Consider the following 15,967-nt stretch of genomic DNA (forward strand, 5'->3'; position numbering starts at 1 on the left):
AGTGGGGGCAGCTTCTTCTCAGACCCAAAAAATCTGTGATGCTGAATCAGAGTACAGTATTGCTGGACTTTACATGTCTTTCAAAACGGCAGGTGACCATGTGTAATTAATTCTTATGTGTAATTACACACTAATATGTTGGGAAGTAATCCAATTTTTAAAAATAAATCTGCAAGCCCAACGAAATACAACTACATCTGGCCTCCAGGGTACCATTCTGTAATTCTCAGCCTGTTCCGAGAGTTAAGAGACGTAATGGAGTGGCTGCAAGTCTCAGGATCTGCAAGCAAGGGCCCAACCCCCAGAATTAGTCCTATTTCAGGACTATCTAACCACAGATCTAAATGTCAGAGCAGATGACATTCAGCAGGCCTCTAGGTCAGCATCCGAGGGGAATGTGGAAAGAGTGTAGAAATTACTGGGGTCTCCACCAGGAGAAGAGGAGAGGCCAACAGCTCTTAGCTGAGAAAAGGCTCAGAGACCTGGCCTTTCTGCTTTTAGAGAAGACTGAAGGACAGTCTCAGAGAAGGCGATAGCACCCCACTCCAGTACTCTTGCCTGGAAAACCCCATGGACGGAGGAGCCTGGTAGGCTGCAGTCCATGGGATTGCAAAGAGTCGGACATGACTGAGTGACTTCACTTTCACCCGTTGGAGAAGGAAATGGCAATCCACCCCAGTGTTCTTGCCTGGAGAATCCCAGGGACGGGGGAGCCTGGTGGGCTGCCGTCTATGGGGTCGCACAGAGTTGGACACGACTGAAGCGATTTAGCAGCAGCAGCAAAGGACAGTCTTGGGTAGGAACGGCTTAGGTCCAAAAGGCTTCTTACTTAATAAGCAGGGGTCAACATCCAAGGGAAAAATCATTTATCTTAAATCATGCAAGGCGGTGAACCCTCCTTCCCATAACACTGGCAGGATCATGGCCCCACCTCCTTCAAATCTTTACCTACAAGTCCCTTTTACAATGAGTATGAGGTTAATTTCCATATTCGAAATTATAATCCCTGTGAATCAGAAGTCTGCCCCTCTTCCCTGCTCTGGTTTTGAATGGCTTTGGCAAAACCTTTAACAAAAACACTCCCTATTTCCTGAGGCGCATTAAGCATCAGCAACCCAAAGCTGTACCTCTCTGCCCAGGCTTGAAGGCAAGAACTTTTTAGCAAGGGAGGAAAAAAAAAGTTTAGCTAACAAAGGAGGGTGATTTGACTGGTTTTCAACCTGTCAAAAATGACTGAGACTCTGAAAATAATTTTCTGAGGTGACTCAGTTTGATTCATTCAACTCTTAAAAGGGAGAACCAAATCTAGCCAGTAAAAGATTGCAATTCCTTTTAGCAAGCAAATAAAAAGCCCTTGGAGAGGAAGGAAAATACACTGATGAGGGTCTGCCACTAGCCTTAGAACTCTTGGTCAAACAAGTCACTTCTGGCTGCAGTTTCACAAACTGCAACATGGAGGAAGCGGTGACCTGGGTAGCAGAGAAACCCTGACTGTGGCACGGTTAGTTGCCCTCTCCCTCAAGGTCAAAGGCTTACATACAGGATGCCAGGAGCCACCTTATGCAAAATTGTCAAGGTGGGGGAAACTGCACAAAGCAGAGATGCAATGGCTTTCTGCCCTGTGGGTCAGATGTCAGAAGGCACAGCTGTAACCAGAGAAGCCCAAAGGACTGCTTCAGAGAACCTCATATACTCGTTTAATCTTCTCGGCAACCTCAGGAGATAACACCATCATCATCGCCCCCACTACACAGAAGTGGAAAGTGAGGCTGACTGACTTGCCCAAAGCCACACAAGCCTGTCCTTTACCCTATCCAGCCTCTCCAGGAGTCAGCTGGAGAAGGGACCCTCCCCTGTGCCAGGCCAGCCTGATACCCCTTCTTCCAGAGGCTTCTCCATGCAAATGGGGATATAAACAGGGACTATATACCTCTACTCAAAGCCTCTTGTCCAAATTCCAATCTGCCTTATCACCCCTCCAGGTGGGTGAGGACAGATACATTTTCTGGGATGATAAGCCCTAGTAAAGATTTTGGCTGGTGCCATGGCCACGTAAATGACTGCCAGTCCAGACTGCCACAGTCCACCTACAGCACGCCCAACAGCCTGACTGGGTGGCCTAGTGAAGAATCAGTGGAAGGTCCCACTTTCAGGAACTCCTGCTTGCTCTCCTGCACAGGCTCTCAGACTGAAGCCAAGGTTGAGGTTGACAGCCACCGTTCCACTGACCTTCCAAAAGGCCCACACTCTGGAACTCATTACAGGTAAATCTTTCCAAGCACAAAAAGGCCTACAGGTACTTTATCTGCAGGACAAAATGAAAAGCTCATCAATTTCACTGTGGTGAACAAACTCTTTTTACAGAAAATAGTTCTTCTAGCCCTGTAGCTAAACATATAATCAAGGTTCCATTTTATCTGTGAGCAGTAGCATACATTCTAATTTTAAGGCTCAAGATGATAAACCAGCGTTCACAGATACAGTTTGGATAAATACAAACACCATCTGTTTATTCAACATGAACTAAGTATCAATTTATTGTAACTTAACTGTGTGCCAAGGACTGCTCTAAATGGTCTACAAGTAATGACTCATTTAACAATCCTATGAATTAGGTGACCAACATACAGATGGGGGGCTTCCCAGCTGGCATCACTGGCATCTGAAAAGAACCCACTTGCCAATGCGGGAGACATGAGATACAGGTTCAATCCCTGGGTTGGGAAGAGGTTGCCCTGGAGGAGGGCATGGCAACCCACTCCAGTATTCTTGCCTGGAGAATCCCATGGACAGAGGAGCCTGGTGGGCTACAGTCCAGAGAGTCGCAAAGAGTCGATACAACTGAAGTGACTTAGCAGGCACGCATGCATACAGATGAGGATGCTAAGGCAGTAGGTAAAACAAGTCGCCCAGTGATCCTGGAGGGAGCACTCCGTGACCAGCTCTGTGGATACCTCCCACAGGAATCTGTGTTACCGGCACATCAACAGGGTCTGCTCCACCCATAACTCAGAGCACCTTCTCTTGGCGGCCTGACAAATGGCAAACCATCTGTCTCTTCACAACCGGCCTTTTTAGAAAGAAGGCTTAATCAAGAGATTTAATCAATCCCTCCAGGGAAGTAACAGGCTCAACTGCAAAAGGAAAGGTCAAACAAATTGTACACCACTTCATTAGCCCCCTTTGAAAAGTGAATGGTGGTTCGCTTCTGGTCTAACAGCTGTTATCAGGGTAGTTTTTCTGACACTGTCTATTTTCCACCCTCTGTATCATTTCTTTAGGAGTTCCTCCCTGAAGCCAGGGAGCGCTCTCACCACCAAGGTCAGTGCACTTTCACTCAGCCTCCCCACTCACCTTCAGCTTCTCTGAGGCCATCACTGCTGACCCCAGGGCAGTCATTTAATAATAACTGGTGAGGTCAAAGTTCCATGGCCCAGGCTGTGTTTCTGGTGAAGAATCTTCTTCTCTGTAACACTGGCAGGCTCACAGCCCCACCTCCTTCTCTTTTCTGTAACACTGGCAGGCTCACGGCCCCACCTCCTTCAAACCTCTCCTCATAGGTTCCTCTTACACTCTCATGTTCAAAATTACAAACCTCATATCCCAACGCCTCAGAAATCTCCACCCCCTTCCCCGCACTGGTTTTCTCTTTGGCACTTCTCACTACCTCACACCCTGCTTTAACGATTTTTACCATCTTCAACTATCCATCAGGACACAAATTCTACCAGGGCAGGGATGCAGGCTGTCTTTGACGACTGGTATACTCTTGTGGCTTTGAAGAGTGCCTGGCAGATAGGAGGCACACAGATATTTACTGAATGAATAAATATCCCCAAAGACACCTTGGTCCCTAACCCTCAGATCTCCCCCAGTGTTCAAATCCAGGCTACAACCTTGGAAACTCCCCTAAGGAAGAAATGGAAGTGTTCCTTCCAAAGAGACACGACTGGCAAACAGATCCAGGTTTCCCACAGGCAGAGAAGACATCTGGAATGATGAACTCTGCCCAGTCCAGGCCACCAGAAAGGGAGAAGAAGTAAAAGTAGACAAAAGTCTAGGATGGCCTTCTCAGCAGAATGGGAGGCAAGGCAATGAGAGGAAGACTGGTATAAAGAAAAAAAAAATTGCTTATGAAATTCCTTTTAGGAAAAGTAATAAGCACTCGATGGTGAGAAACACCATGTACTGGGTGAAGACCCTGATTCTAAATCAGCCTCTGCCATTAACCAGTCGAGCAACCTTTGGCCAAATCATATCACTTTTCTTGCCTCAACTGTTTCCTCAGCTGCAGGATAGAATGGGTGTGAACTCTATTTTAGAGAATTTCTCACCATGGGATTCTTGGTCTGCCCCATTCTTCCTCCCCCTTCAAAGAAGAAAGCAAAGTGTTATAATTCAAACACTACATCAGGACAGAATCTGCCCAGGGAACTTAATGTTTTGCAAGTTTGTCCTGAGAGAGACTCAACAGGAATCTGATCTGCAAATCTGGGGAATGAGGAACCCTTCTCCTGGACCCCAGGAACCCTGGCTGCACTTACCTTTCCTCTGAAGAGTGTCCCTGGCCCAGGAAAAGAGGGAAGATAGGGACACCCTGCTGGAGAAGGAAATGGCAACCCACTCCAGTACTCTTGCCTGGGAAATCCCATGGACGGAGGTGCCTAGTGGGCCGCAGTCCGTGGAGTCGCTAAGAGTCGGACACGACTGAGCGACCTCACTTTCACTTTTAACTTTCATGCATTGGAGAAGGAAATGGCAACCCACTCCAGTGTTCTTGCCTGGAGAATCCCAGGGACAGGGGAGCCTCATGGGCTGCCGTCTATGGGGTCGCACAGAGTCGGACACGACTGAAGCGACTTAGCAGCAGCAGCAGCAGGGACACCCTGCAGCCCCACCAGCTCAAGCTCTAAGACCCACCACCTTCCTGTTCAGGACACCCCCCGGGCCACAGCCAAGAGTCCGAGGCCTGGCCCAGCCTCAGCACTTGGAGCTGAGGGACTCCATTACTGCATGAACCAAGCAGGCTGTCCCCCCTCTACAGCTTCTCCTCTCTGCTGTGAGCTCTACCTGCTCCTGGATTCAAGCTCTCCATGAAAGTCAAGGTGCTATGGCTGCGTCTGAAAGAGCCATTTTATGAGTACATTAAAGAAAAATCCTCTGTAAGCAGAGTCCTTAGTCTTAGTCCTTGTTTATGAATTGTATTAGTCGGAACGATCTGATTGCTCAACCATGAGGCAGTGTAAAAGGTCAGCTATGTGACGTCTGAGCAGACAAGGGAAAGGAATCCTTCCAGTACCTGGAACAGTCATTTCCAGATCACTGCCATTCTCCTCTTCAACTATGAAACTTGGATTTAAGAGTTAAAGTGAAGTCACTCAGTCATGTCCAACTCTGTGATCCCATGGACTGTAGCCTACAAGGTTCCTCCATCCATGGGATTCTCCAGGCAAGAATACTGGAGTGGGTTGCCATTTCCTTCTCCAGGAGATCTTCCCGACCCAGGGTTGAACCTGGGTCTCCCGCATTGCAAGCAGATGATTTTACCATCTGAGCCACCAGGGAAGCTCAGCATAAGAGTTAAGGGTTTAGATAAGTGGTCAAGATGCCTTAGAAGCACAGGATGAGCTTTTAAAAGATTTTTAAAATGTTGAGTCCAGTGGATTATTGCTAGCAACTACAATTAAATCAGTCTAGTGTAGGTACCAAGCATGGAGTGGATATGTGGAGGTGCTCAGTTGCTCACTTGTGTCCTACTCTTGTGAACCCATTGATGGTAGCCCGCCAGGCTCTTCTGTCCATGGGATTTCCCAGGCAAAAATACTGGAGTGGGTTGCCATTTTCTCCTCCAGGGGATCTTACTGACCCAGGGATTGAACCCTCTCACATACCTGCATGTGCACAAAACTATCTTGGAAAAGACTGGCAATTTCTACTAAAACTGTTCATATATGTGTCCTATCATTCTTCAATTCTACTCTTAGGGATCTAACCAACAGAAATGTATATATCATATGTTCCACCAAAAGACATGGAAAAGAATGCTCATAGCATTATTCAATATTCATAATCAACCAAAATGAGAAACCAAAATGTACGTGAATAAGTAAATAGTGGCATATTCACACAGAATACAAAACAGCGATGAGAGTTAATGAACTACAGCTACATGTAACATGAAATGATTTCAGAAATACAAGGCTGATTGAAAGAAACCAGACACACAGAAGACTTTATACTACTTGATGTCATTTATATAAAGATCAAAAACAAGCAACACTAACCTGCAGTGTTGGAAGTCAGACAGCGATTACCTTTGTTGGAGGGTGGTGATGGGATGGGAGTGAGAGAGGAGTTTCTGGAGTGCCAACAATGTTATTTCTCGCTGAGTGCTACTGAAGTTTAGCAGTGAAAAACTCAGTGAGCTATATACCTATGACAGGTGCACTTTTTTGTACGTGTTCATATGTAAATAAAAAGAAATAACAAAAACAAAAAGCTCAAGTGATTTTTATGTGCAGTTTATATTGAGAACCACTAAAATAGGTCTCAAAGCAACTATCACTGTCAAAAGATACTGAATCTTGAAACTGTGAAAAAGATAATGAATCAATCTCTTCTGTATATATTAACTAATTACCAACTGTTAACAGCTAACATGTATTGAACGCTTATTCTGTACCAGGAACAGTTCTAAATTCTCTTCAGTTAGAAACTCATTCAATTCTCTTAATAATTCAACGGCCTAGATATTATCTTTATTTTACACTTGAGAAAATTTTGGCACAGAGAGGTTAGCTAACTCACTTAATGCTAAAAAACCAGCAAGGAGTGAAAGGTTTCCAGGTGTTCTGGATACAACAGAAATAAGATGATGCACATATCGGCCCTTATGGAGCTTACAAACATATTTAATTTGCTCTCTACTCAAACCAAAACATATCCAGTGAGCACCTAGTCTCAGTAGCCTGCCAAGAAGCAAATCTAAATCATCTCTTCAGTCTCTCTAAAATGAAGATTTCATCAAGAAAAGCCTCTGATTAAGGGAGTGGGTTTGAATATAAGCAACCAAACAAAAAAGATCCAAGCACAAGCAATGCAATTTAGGAAATCACCTGCAGAAAAGAGCTCAAATGTTAGTACTGTGATTTCTAATCTAGAAGTTCTGGGTTCCTCCTCACCACTGTGAGAGATTCACCATCATCTAAATTACATCTCACCTTTGTTCACTTCTACCCTCCAGGAAACAATCATTATGGCTGAAGGTGGGTTTCACCACCAGTGACTCTATAGAGTCAAAACCTGTACACACAAAATTAGGGCTTCATGGGGCAATTATTGTTGCCAGCTGCAGCTGTAACTAAATAACTGGTGAAGTCCAAGGTCCCAAGAAAAACCTGCAGGTGGATCACAGAAGATATATCCTTCCCTCTTCTACTTTCATCTCTCCCCCTCACTCCACTCCGGTCAACTCTCAAAACAAAAAGCTGCCAGGTGTTACTCCCAGGGAATTAAGGCTGGCAATCATATCCACTAATTAAGCATCCAGATTTCCCCGTAGAGTAGAAATGGCAGAGGTCAAAAGGAGTGTAGAATATTGTCAGGACTCAAGAGCCAAACCAGAAAGTAGCTCTAGGGTCAGGATACAGGAGATAGCTGTTAGATGAGCATGAAATTGAGAGGGAAAGAAATGTTTATTGGATTTCACTTAGCAAATGATGACTCTGGTGTAGTAGGAAAAAGCTATGCTCCTGGATGGAGACCCTCTGACACTAATCAGCCTGGTAAACTTGTAAAGTCTTGCTACTTCATTAATCTCAGTCTCCTCCCCTCCAAATTACGGCGGAAGGGAAGTAACTGGATTTCTGAGTGGGATGCTGGAGGCAACTCAAACTACTCTTCTGGCAGCTGCACTTCTGGGAGAATAGTTGTCGGGCTGAGGAAGAGAACTTGTCCCAGAAGCATAGAAGCCAGCAGGAACGGCCACCAGGTACCCAATCTACAAACGCAGATCATGTCCGGGGCGCCTTTTTTTGGTTGCAGAGACCCAGTCTTCAGCTGTGAAGGGTTCAAGACAGAATCCTCGCTACCCACTCCGCTGGCCTGACTCTTGCGCTACAAGTCTACCTCCCGCAAAAAAAAAAAAGTCCTTGGGAACCTGCATACCCTGCTCACAGTCCTCGCCTGCAAACCCAACACGCCCTAACAACAAGGACAGGTGCTTACGCGGAGACCACCTTCCCGTTCAGGATTTCCGCCGGCGCCATGACCTTTAAAAGTCCGCCGCTCACAATGGACACCAACAAAACCGAGGTGCGACTCCACTGCTGCGCGGGACAGCCCAACACACGTGCTTAGCGACCGCCCAGGCCGACACTTCTATTGCGCCTGCGCCCCCGCCTCCACACATAACGGATGAGAATGCGCGTGCGCAGCCCAGACGGACGGAGGCCCCTTAGGCAGCTTAGAGCTGAGGCGTAGAGGGTCTGAAGTGCCGCGGGAATATGAGGGACGTCTGTGTAGTCTGGCTGGAGGACATGATTGGTTGCTGGAAGGATTTTTTTTTTTTTTTCCAGAATGCGCCATCGTGTGGGCGGGGATCCAGCTGAATTGGGAATCAGCCTAGAATCCAGACCTTAGGGGGCGGAGTCCAGGCACAGGCTAGCGGGAGACCAGTTTGGCGGGCGCGGGAGAGCGGCGCCGGCTGAGGGCGTGGAGTCTCTGCTGGAGGATTCTTACCGGGTTCCCGCGTAGGGAGCTTGGAGGCGCCGGGCTGGCTTGCAGCGGGTAGACCTTCGGCGTGTGGGGCGGCGTCCGGCGTTCTCGCACCCCCTCCCTCATTTCCCCCCCACCCCCACCCCGGCGTGGTCCGACTGGGGTCGCAGTCCCCACCCTTATACTGAATCGGAGTGTCTGGGTGGCGCCCCTGACTGCTTTTCAAGTCTTCTCAGGCGAATCTGATGCTTGGCCAAGGTTGAAGCCCAGCCCGCTGTTCCAGACCCGCGTAGCTGGAGCGCCGTGTTGGCTCCTTCAGGGTCCGGGTAACCCCAGGACAGCCATTGCAGGGAGGGTGGTCAGCTTTACAAGTCTAGGTTTTATCAAATGCCCCCACACAGATCTGGGGTTGGAGAAAGGACATGGGCCTTGCAAAACTGGATGGCCTTGTGACCTCAAGGGCGGACACTCCCTCTTGGAAGGCAACTGGGATGTTTATAACAGATGCTAAAGTCCGCAAGTGCTGAAGTCCGTTATAAAAAAACAGCGTAGTATTTACGTATAACCTAAGCACATACTCCTGTGTAAATTACATCATCTGTAGATTACTGATACCGTGTAAATGCTATATAAATAGGTGCTGGTATGCTGCAAATTCAAATTTTGCCTTTGGGAACTTAATGGAACTTTTAAAATTTTTGACCAGGCTTGGCTGACTGAGCAAGTGAAACTCAAAGATACCAGAGGGCCAACTATATAATAACCTAAAAAATATAAGGACCTCTGAAGGCGTACTGTTACGTTATGTTCCATGTGAACAACAGAGATTGAGAAAAATATGTTGCCCGTAAATTATGGGTAGTGAAAGTTTGTTTTTATAATGCCAAATAAATATTGACTGCAACTATCTGGTTTGCTGAGAAAGATGACATAAACCCCGAATTGCAGATTGAGAAATAGACTTTGAAGGATAACTTTTTCAAAACTGCATAGCTGTTGCTGGAATAGGGACCAAACCTGATTGTTTCAAATATGTTGCCTTTGCCACTCTAACAGCCTGGTTTTCAGCTATGATATATCTGTGTGACCTGTACAATTCATTCACTGAGCAAATAGTTATTGAGTGGCTACTTCGTCAACAACAAAGAGACACTGCTCTAGGTGCTAGGGGTATCACGGTGAACCAATTAATCCCCCCACCCCCACTTCCCAGCAAATATTTTGGGAGTCAATGATCAATTAAAGAAATATGTACTCTAATTTTAGATATTGAGACATGCCATGTTTTACGAATAGGCAAGCTAAGAGGATAGGGAATGGTGGTGGGAGGCAGGAGAGTGCTGTCTTAGAAATGTGTTAAGAGGAAATTCCCTCTGGGGAATCTGAGGTGCAGAAACCTGAATGAAGAGAGGAAGTTACGGTATAAGAGAAAAAAGCAAGGATTTGGTTTGAGCAACGGAAAAAATGAAGTTCCATTACTGAGCTGAAATAAGTTTTTAGATGCATCTTAAATGTCTGATATTTGTATAAATGAGATCTGCAATATTTAAATCCATGAAATTGGAAGTGTGCCCAAGACAGGAATGAGTGTAGGTAGAGAGATGACTGAAGACTGATACCTAGGACACTTCAGTGTTTAGAATTCAAGGAGATATGAGGAGAAACCAGGAAGGAATACTGAAAAGAGTCCAGCATTGTTATGAGGAAAACTTTGAGAGCATTCAGCCTTAGAAGACAAGAAAGTGTTTCACAGGAAAAGAGGTAACTAATTCTTCCAAATATATTGCAGATTGGTCAAATAAGAAAAAGACTGAGAATGGATCATTTCACAGAGAATAAAAAGATAACATATTTTTATTCAAATGCTATTAATGGCAGTTGCTTGAAAAAACGTGGATCCTTTCTGCAGAAGTTCCATTTTTACAGAAATACTGAGGGTTATTTGAGAATATCTATCAAAACTTTAATGTGGGCCTTCTTTGATCTTGTAAGTCCACTTCTAGAAATTTATCCTAGAGTAATAAGTACATGTATACACAAAGATATATATATAAGAATGTTCCTCACAGCATCAGTTTATATATTAAAAAGCAAATCTCCATCAGGATGGATGAAGTTGTTAAACAATGGATATACATCTATAGATGCTGTGTAAGATAGCTTTCACAAATTATTAAATCATCAAGGCAGGTTATCCAGTAAAATGTGTAATATGATTTCTATTAATATATTCAAAGCAGACTGTCTCTGATTACGTTATCAAAAATGACCCCTCACTTAGCTACTTGTTACTCTCAGGATAGCCTATTTTATTCGCAGCACTTATCACTATCTAAAATGATTTCATTTATTTATATAGTTGTTTGCTATCTTTTCTTTTTCCACCAGAATTTTAGCTTTATTAGAAATGTCCTGTCTTGTTCATGATTATGTTTCTGCTGCTTTGGGGTGTAATTTTTAAAATCTAGTTTTAGAGGGAAAAAAGGATATTTCTAATTTTACTGGTTTAGTTATTAACTCTTACTCTCATACTTATTAATACTACTCATTTCTATTCACACTAGGATTACCTGTGTAGAGTTTTAAAAATATTTATGCTTAGACCCCACTGTAGACCAATTAAGTCAGAACTTGGGGTAGTGTCAGAGTAACAGTACTTTTTGAAGTTGTCTTTGAGATTTTAATGGGTGGACAGGGCTGAGAGCCACTAGATTAGATGATATTTGAAGTATAATTGTAGTGATTCTAATATCAAGAATACATAATAGGGACATGCTTTCTTCGAATACCAGTTTTTCAAACAAATCATATTTTGCTTTTACTACATTCCATAGTAGATGGAATCATAATTTTTCTCCTCCTTTCAAAGTACTTCTTTCTTTATTAGGTGTAGGTGTTTGACCTATTCCAAGAATTTCACAAAAGAAAGACCCAAAATATGAATTTCACCTTTGCTGGAATGTTTACTTTTGGTGGGATCACTTTCCTAAGAGTTTGTTAAGTTCTCTCATGCTTGATGAAGCCACTTTATGTTTTTCACTTCATTAATTAGGAAAATAAAGACTCACAGGCCTTACTTTATCACTTTAGGAGGTCCCTTTGCTATTCCCTTGACCTCTGTGATGCGTTGACCTAGCAACAGCTCCTTTGATGTACAAACATTCTTTTGGCAAATAGTGCAGGGCAGCCCTTCATATTGAACAATTCAGATTTCTTTTGGGAACTGAACTTGGAATTGGAATTTTCTCTTGTGCCTGATATGGTAAACATTTATGGTTTTCATTTTCTACTAAATGAAGCATAGCATACTGTATTTTTCTAATGTGAATATTGATCAATCTTATGAATGTTGTCAAAGAATTCAGTAGTTATGTACAGACCTAAAATCATAGAATAATTGTGTCATATGGCTGTATTTTATTTTTCACTTCAGACTTCCATTATATTTTTATTATATTTTTTGAAGAACAGTATTATCACTTATATGAGTTAACTTTGCACTTAAGAGTGGTGTTTTGTGTTTTTTTTTTCCTGTTGGGTTCTTTAGTTGTTCAAACTGTATTTTGGGGGCCTAGTATGTTCAAGCTGGTTTTAGAAAAGGCAGAGGAACCAGAGATCAAATTGTCAACATCCGCTGGATCATGGAAAAAGCAAGAGAGTTCCAGAAAAACATCTATATTTCTGCTTTATTGACTATGCCAAAGCCTTTGACTATGTGGATCATAATAAACTGTGGAAAATTCTGAAAGACATGGGAATACCAGACCACCTGACCTGCCTCTTGAGAAACCTATATGCAGGTCAGGAAGCAACAGTTAGAACATGACATGGAACAACAGACTGGTTCCAAGTAGGAAAAGGAGTACGTCAAGGCTGTATATTGTCACCCTGCTTATTTAACTTCTATGCAGAGTACATCATGAGAAACGCTGGGCTGGAAGAAGCACAAGCTGGAATCAAGATTGCTGGGAGAAATATCAATAACCTCAGATATGCAGATGACACCACCCTTATGGCAGAAAGTGAAGAGGAACTAAAAAGCCTCTTGATGAAAGTGAAAGAGGAGAGTGAAAAAGTTGGCTTAAAGCTCAACATTCAGAAAACGAAGATCATGGCATCTGGTCCCATCACTCCATGGGAAATAGATGGGGAAACAGTGGAAACAGTGTCAGACTTTATTTTTTTGGGCTCCAAAGTCACTGTAGATAGTGATTGCAGCCATGAAATTAAAAGACGCTTACTCCTTGGAAGGAGGGTTATGACCAACCTAGATAGTATATTGAAATGCAGAGACATTACTTTGCCAACAAAGGTCCGTCTAGTCAAGGCTATGGTTTTTCCTGTGGTCATGTATGGATGTGAGAGTTGGACTGTGAAGAAGGCTGAGCGCCGAAGAATTGATGCTTTTGAACTGTGGTGTTGGAGAAGACTCTTGAGAGTCCCTTGGACTGCAAGGAGATCCAACCAGTCCATCCTAAAGGAGATCAGTCCTGGGTGTTCTTTGGAAGGACTGATGCTGAAGTTGAAACTCCAATACTTTGGCCACCTCATGCGAAGAGTTGACTCATTGGAAAAGACTCTGATGTTGGGAGGGATTGGGGGCAGGAGGAGGAGGGGATGACAGAAGATGAGATGGCTGGATGGCATCACCGACTCGATGGACATGTGTTTAAATGAACTCTGGGAGCTGGTGATGGACAGGAAGGCCTGGCGTGCTGTGATTCATGGGGTCACAAAGAGTCGGACATGACTGAGCGACCTGAACTGAACTGAACTGGGTATGGAATGATAGAGATAAGCCAGAAATAGATTCTGCTCTTAATGTACCTTTAATATAGTAGGATAGATCAGATTTTTACCTCATACAATACTGATTGAGATAACAATCAAAGTAAATGCATAGATCATATACTCTTAGGAAGAGAGAGATTATTCTCACCTTTCATAAATCAAGGAAGGAGATGGTATTTGAGATACTGTAAGATCAGTTCATGCTTCTGGGAATATATTTTGGCCCACATAGTAACTTGTTGCTTAGAAGCAATATAAATGAATCTCATAAGTTGTTTCTTAAAAGAGCATAAGATTCATAAAATGGTAAAGAAATTTTAAAAAAAGCAGAGGATAGGATTCTTAAGAAGACCTTTGTCTCCAGTATGATCCTTGTTCCAGGACTGAGGAGCAGTTTATTCTTCCTTTTCAGTTCACCAAAACTTAAGTCAGTTCAGTTCAGTTCAGTTTAGTCACTCAGACGTGTCCAGCTCTTTGCGACACCATGGACTGCAACAAGCCAGGCCTACCTGTCCATCACCAACTCCTAGAGTTTACTCAAACTCACACCCATTGAGTTGCTGATGCCATCCAGCCATCTCATCCTCTGTCGTCCCCTTCTCCTCCCGCCTTCAATCTTTCCCAGCATCAGGGTCTTTTCCAATGAGTCAGTTCTTTGCTTTGCATCAGGTGGCTAAAGTATTGGAGTTTCAGCTTCAACATCAGTCCTTCCAAAGAATATTCAGGACTCAGTTCCTTTAGGATGGACTCGTTGGATCTTCTTGCAGTCCAAAGGACTCTCAAGAGTCTTCTCCAATGCCACAGTTCAAAAGCATCAGTTCTTCGGCACTCAGCTTTCTTTATAGTCCAACTCTCACATCTATACATGACTACTGGAAAAACCATAGCTTTGACTAGATGGACCTTTGTTAGCAAAGGAATGTCTTTGCTTTTTAATATGCTGTCTAGGTTGGTCATAATTTTTCTTCTAAGAAGCAAGCATCTTTTAATTTCATGGCTGCAGTCACCATCTGCAGTGATTTTGGAGCCCCCCAAAATAAAGTCTGGTACTGTTTCCACATCTATTTGCCATGAAGTGATAAGCCAGATGCCATGATTTTAGTTTTCTGAATGTTGAGCTTTAGGCCAACTTTTTCACTCTCTTCTTTCACTTTCATCAAGAGGCTCTTTAGTTCTTCTTCGCCTTCTACCATAAGGTTGGTGTCATCTGCATATCTGAGGTTATTGACATTTCTCCTGGCAATTTTGATTCCAGCTTGTGTTTCCTCCAGCCCAGCATTTCTCATGATGTACTCTGCATATAAGTTAAATGAGCAGCCTGACAATATATAGACTTGATGTACTCCTTTCCCTATTTGGAACCAGTCTTGTTGTTCCATGTCCAGTTCTAACTGTTGCTTCCTGACCTGCATATAGATTTCTCAAGAGGCAGGTCAGGTGTCTGGTATTCCCATAGAAGAATTTTCCAGAGTTTGTTGTGGTCCACACAGTCAAAGGCTTTGACATATTCAATAAAGCAGAAGTAAATGTTTTTCTGGAACTCTTTTGCTTTTTTGATGATCCAACGGATGTTGGCAATTTGATCTCTGGTTCCTCTGCCTTTTCTAAATCCATCTTGAACATCTGGAAGTTCATGGTTCATATACTGTTGAAGCCTGGCTTGGAGAATTTTGAGCATTACTTTGCTAAGTGTGAGAAGAGTGCAATTGTGCGATAGTTTGAGCATTCTTTGGCATTGCCTTTCTTTGGGATTGGAATGAAAACTGACCTTTTCCAGTCCTGTGGCCGCTACTGAGTTTTCCAAATTTGCTGGCATATTTAGTGCAGCACTTTCACAGCATCATCTTTTAGGATTTGAAATAGTTCAACTGGAACTCCATCACCTCCATTAGCTTTGTTCGTAGTGATGCTTCCTGAGGCCCACTTGACTTCGCATTCCAGGATGTCTGACTCTAGGCTGATGATCACACCATCATGATTATCTGGGTCTTGAAGGTCTTTTTTGTATAGTTTTGTGTATTCTTGCCACCTCTTCTTAATATTTTCTGCTTCTGTTAGGTCTATACCATTTCTGTCCTTTATTGTGCCCATCTTTTCATGAAATGTTCCCTTGGTATCTCTAATTTCCTTGAAGAAATCTCTAGACTTTCTAATTCTATTGTTTGCCTCTATTTCTTTGCACTGATCACTAAGGAAGGCGTTCTTAAGTCTTTTCTTTGGTTCTTAGAAAAGGAATTGACATAGTAATGATTTTAAATATCAAATAATTAAGGCAGAGACTAAAGTTTCATTAGAAATATTTGTTCTTTAATAATTGTCTTCAGTATTAATAAATCTAGAATAAAGTAATAGAGGCATTTCAAAATAGATTTCTAGTGTTAGTAAAGAAAACCAGGGCTTCATACTTTCAGCTCAATATTCTTCAGCTCACACCCTCCTGATATTTTTTGTTCTGTAACTG

General features: G+C 43.3%; 1 protein-coding gene across 2 annotated transcripts in view; it reads right to left on the minus strand.

The window, feature by feature from the left end:
* Positions 1–8,488, minus strand: part of MTHFD1 (methylenetetrahydrofolate dehydrogenase, cyclohydrolase and formyltetrahydrofolate synthetase 1) — a 59,741-nt gene extending 51,253 nt beyond the window's left edge. Inside the window, exons 1-2 of one of the 2 annotated variants that reach the window (XM_040226272.1) lie at positions 3,538–3,907; positions 3,355–3,495 (exon numbers count right to left, since the gene is read on the minus strand). Coding sequence is in view for 1 of the 2 variants with exons in the window: in XM_040226271.1 (XP_040082205.1) it covers positions 8,227–8,267 (41 nt within the window). In the remaining variant the exon portion in view is untranslated. Of the gene's footprint in view, positions 1–3,354; positions 3,496–3,537; positions 3,908–8,226 lie in introns of those variants that run through there. The other variant, XM_040226271.1, reaches the window with a different exon arrangement.
* Positions 8,489–15,967: the final 7,479 nt, after the last annotated feature.

The sequence above is a fragment of the Oryx dammah genome, unplaced genomic scaffold, assembly GCF_014754425.2.
Source record: "Oryx dammah isolate SB20612 unplaced genomic scaffold, SCBI_Odam_1.1 HiC_scaffold_26, whole genome shotgun sequence".
Lineage (NCBI taxonomy): Eukaryota > Metazoa > Chordata > Mammalia > Artiodactyla > Bovidae > Oryx > Oryx dammah.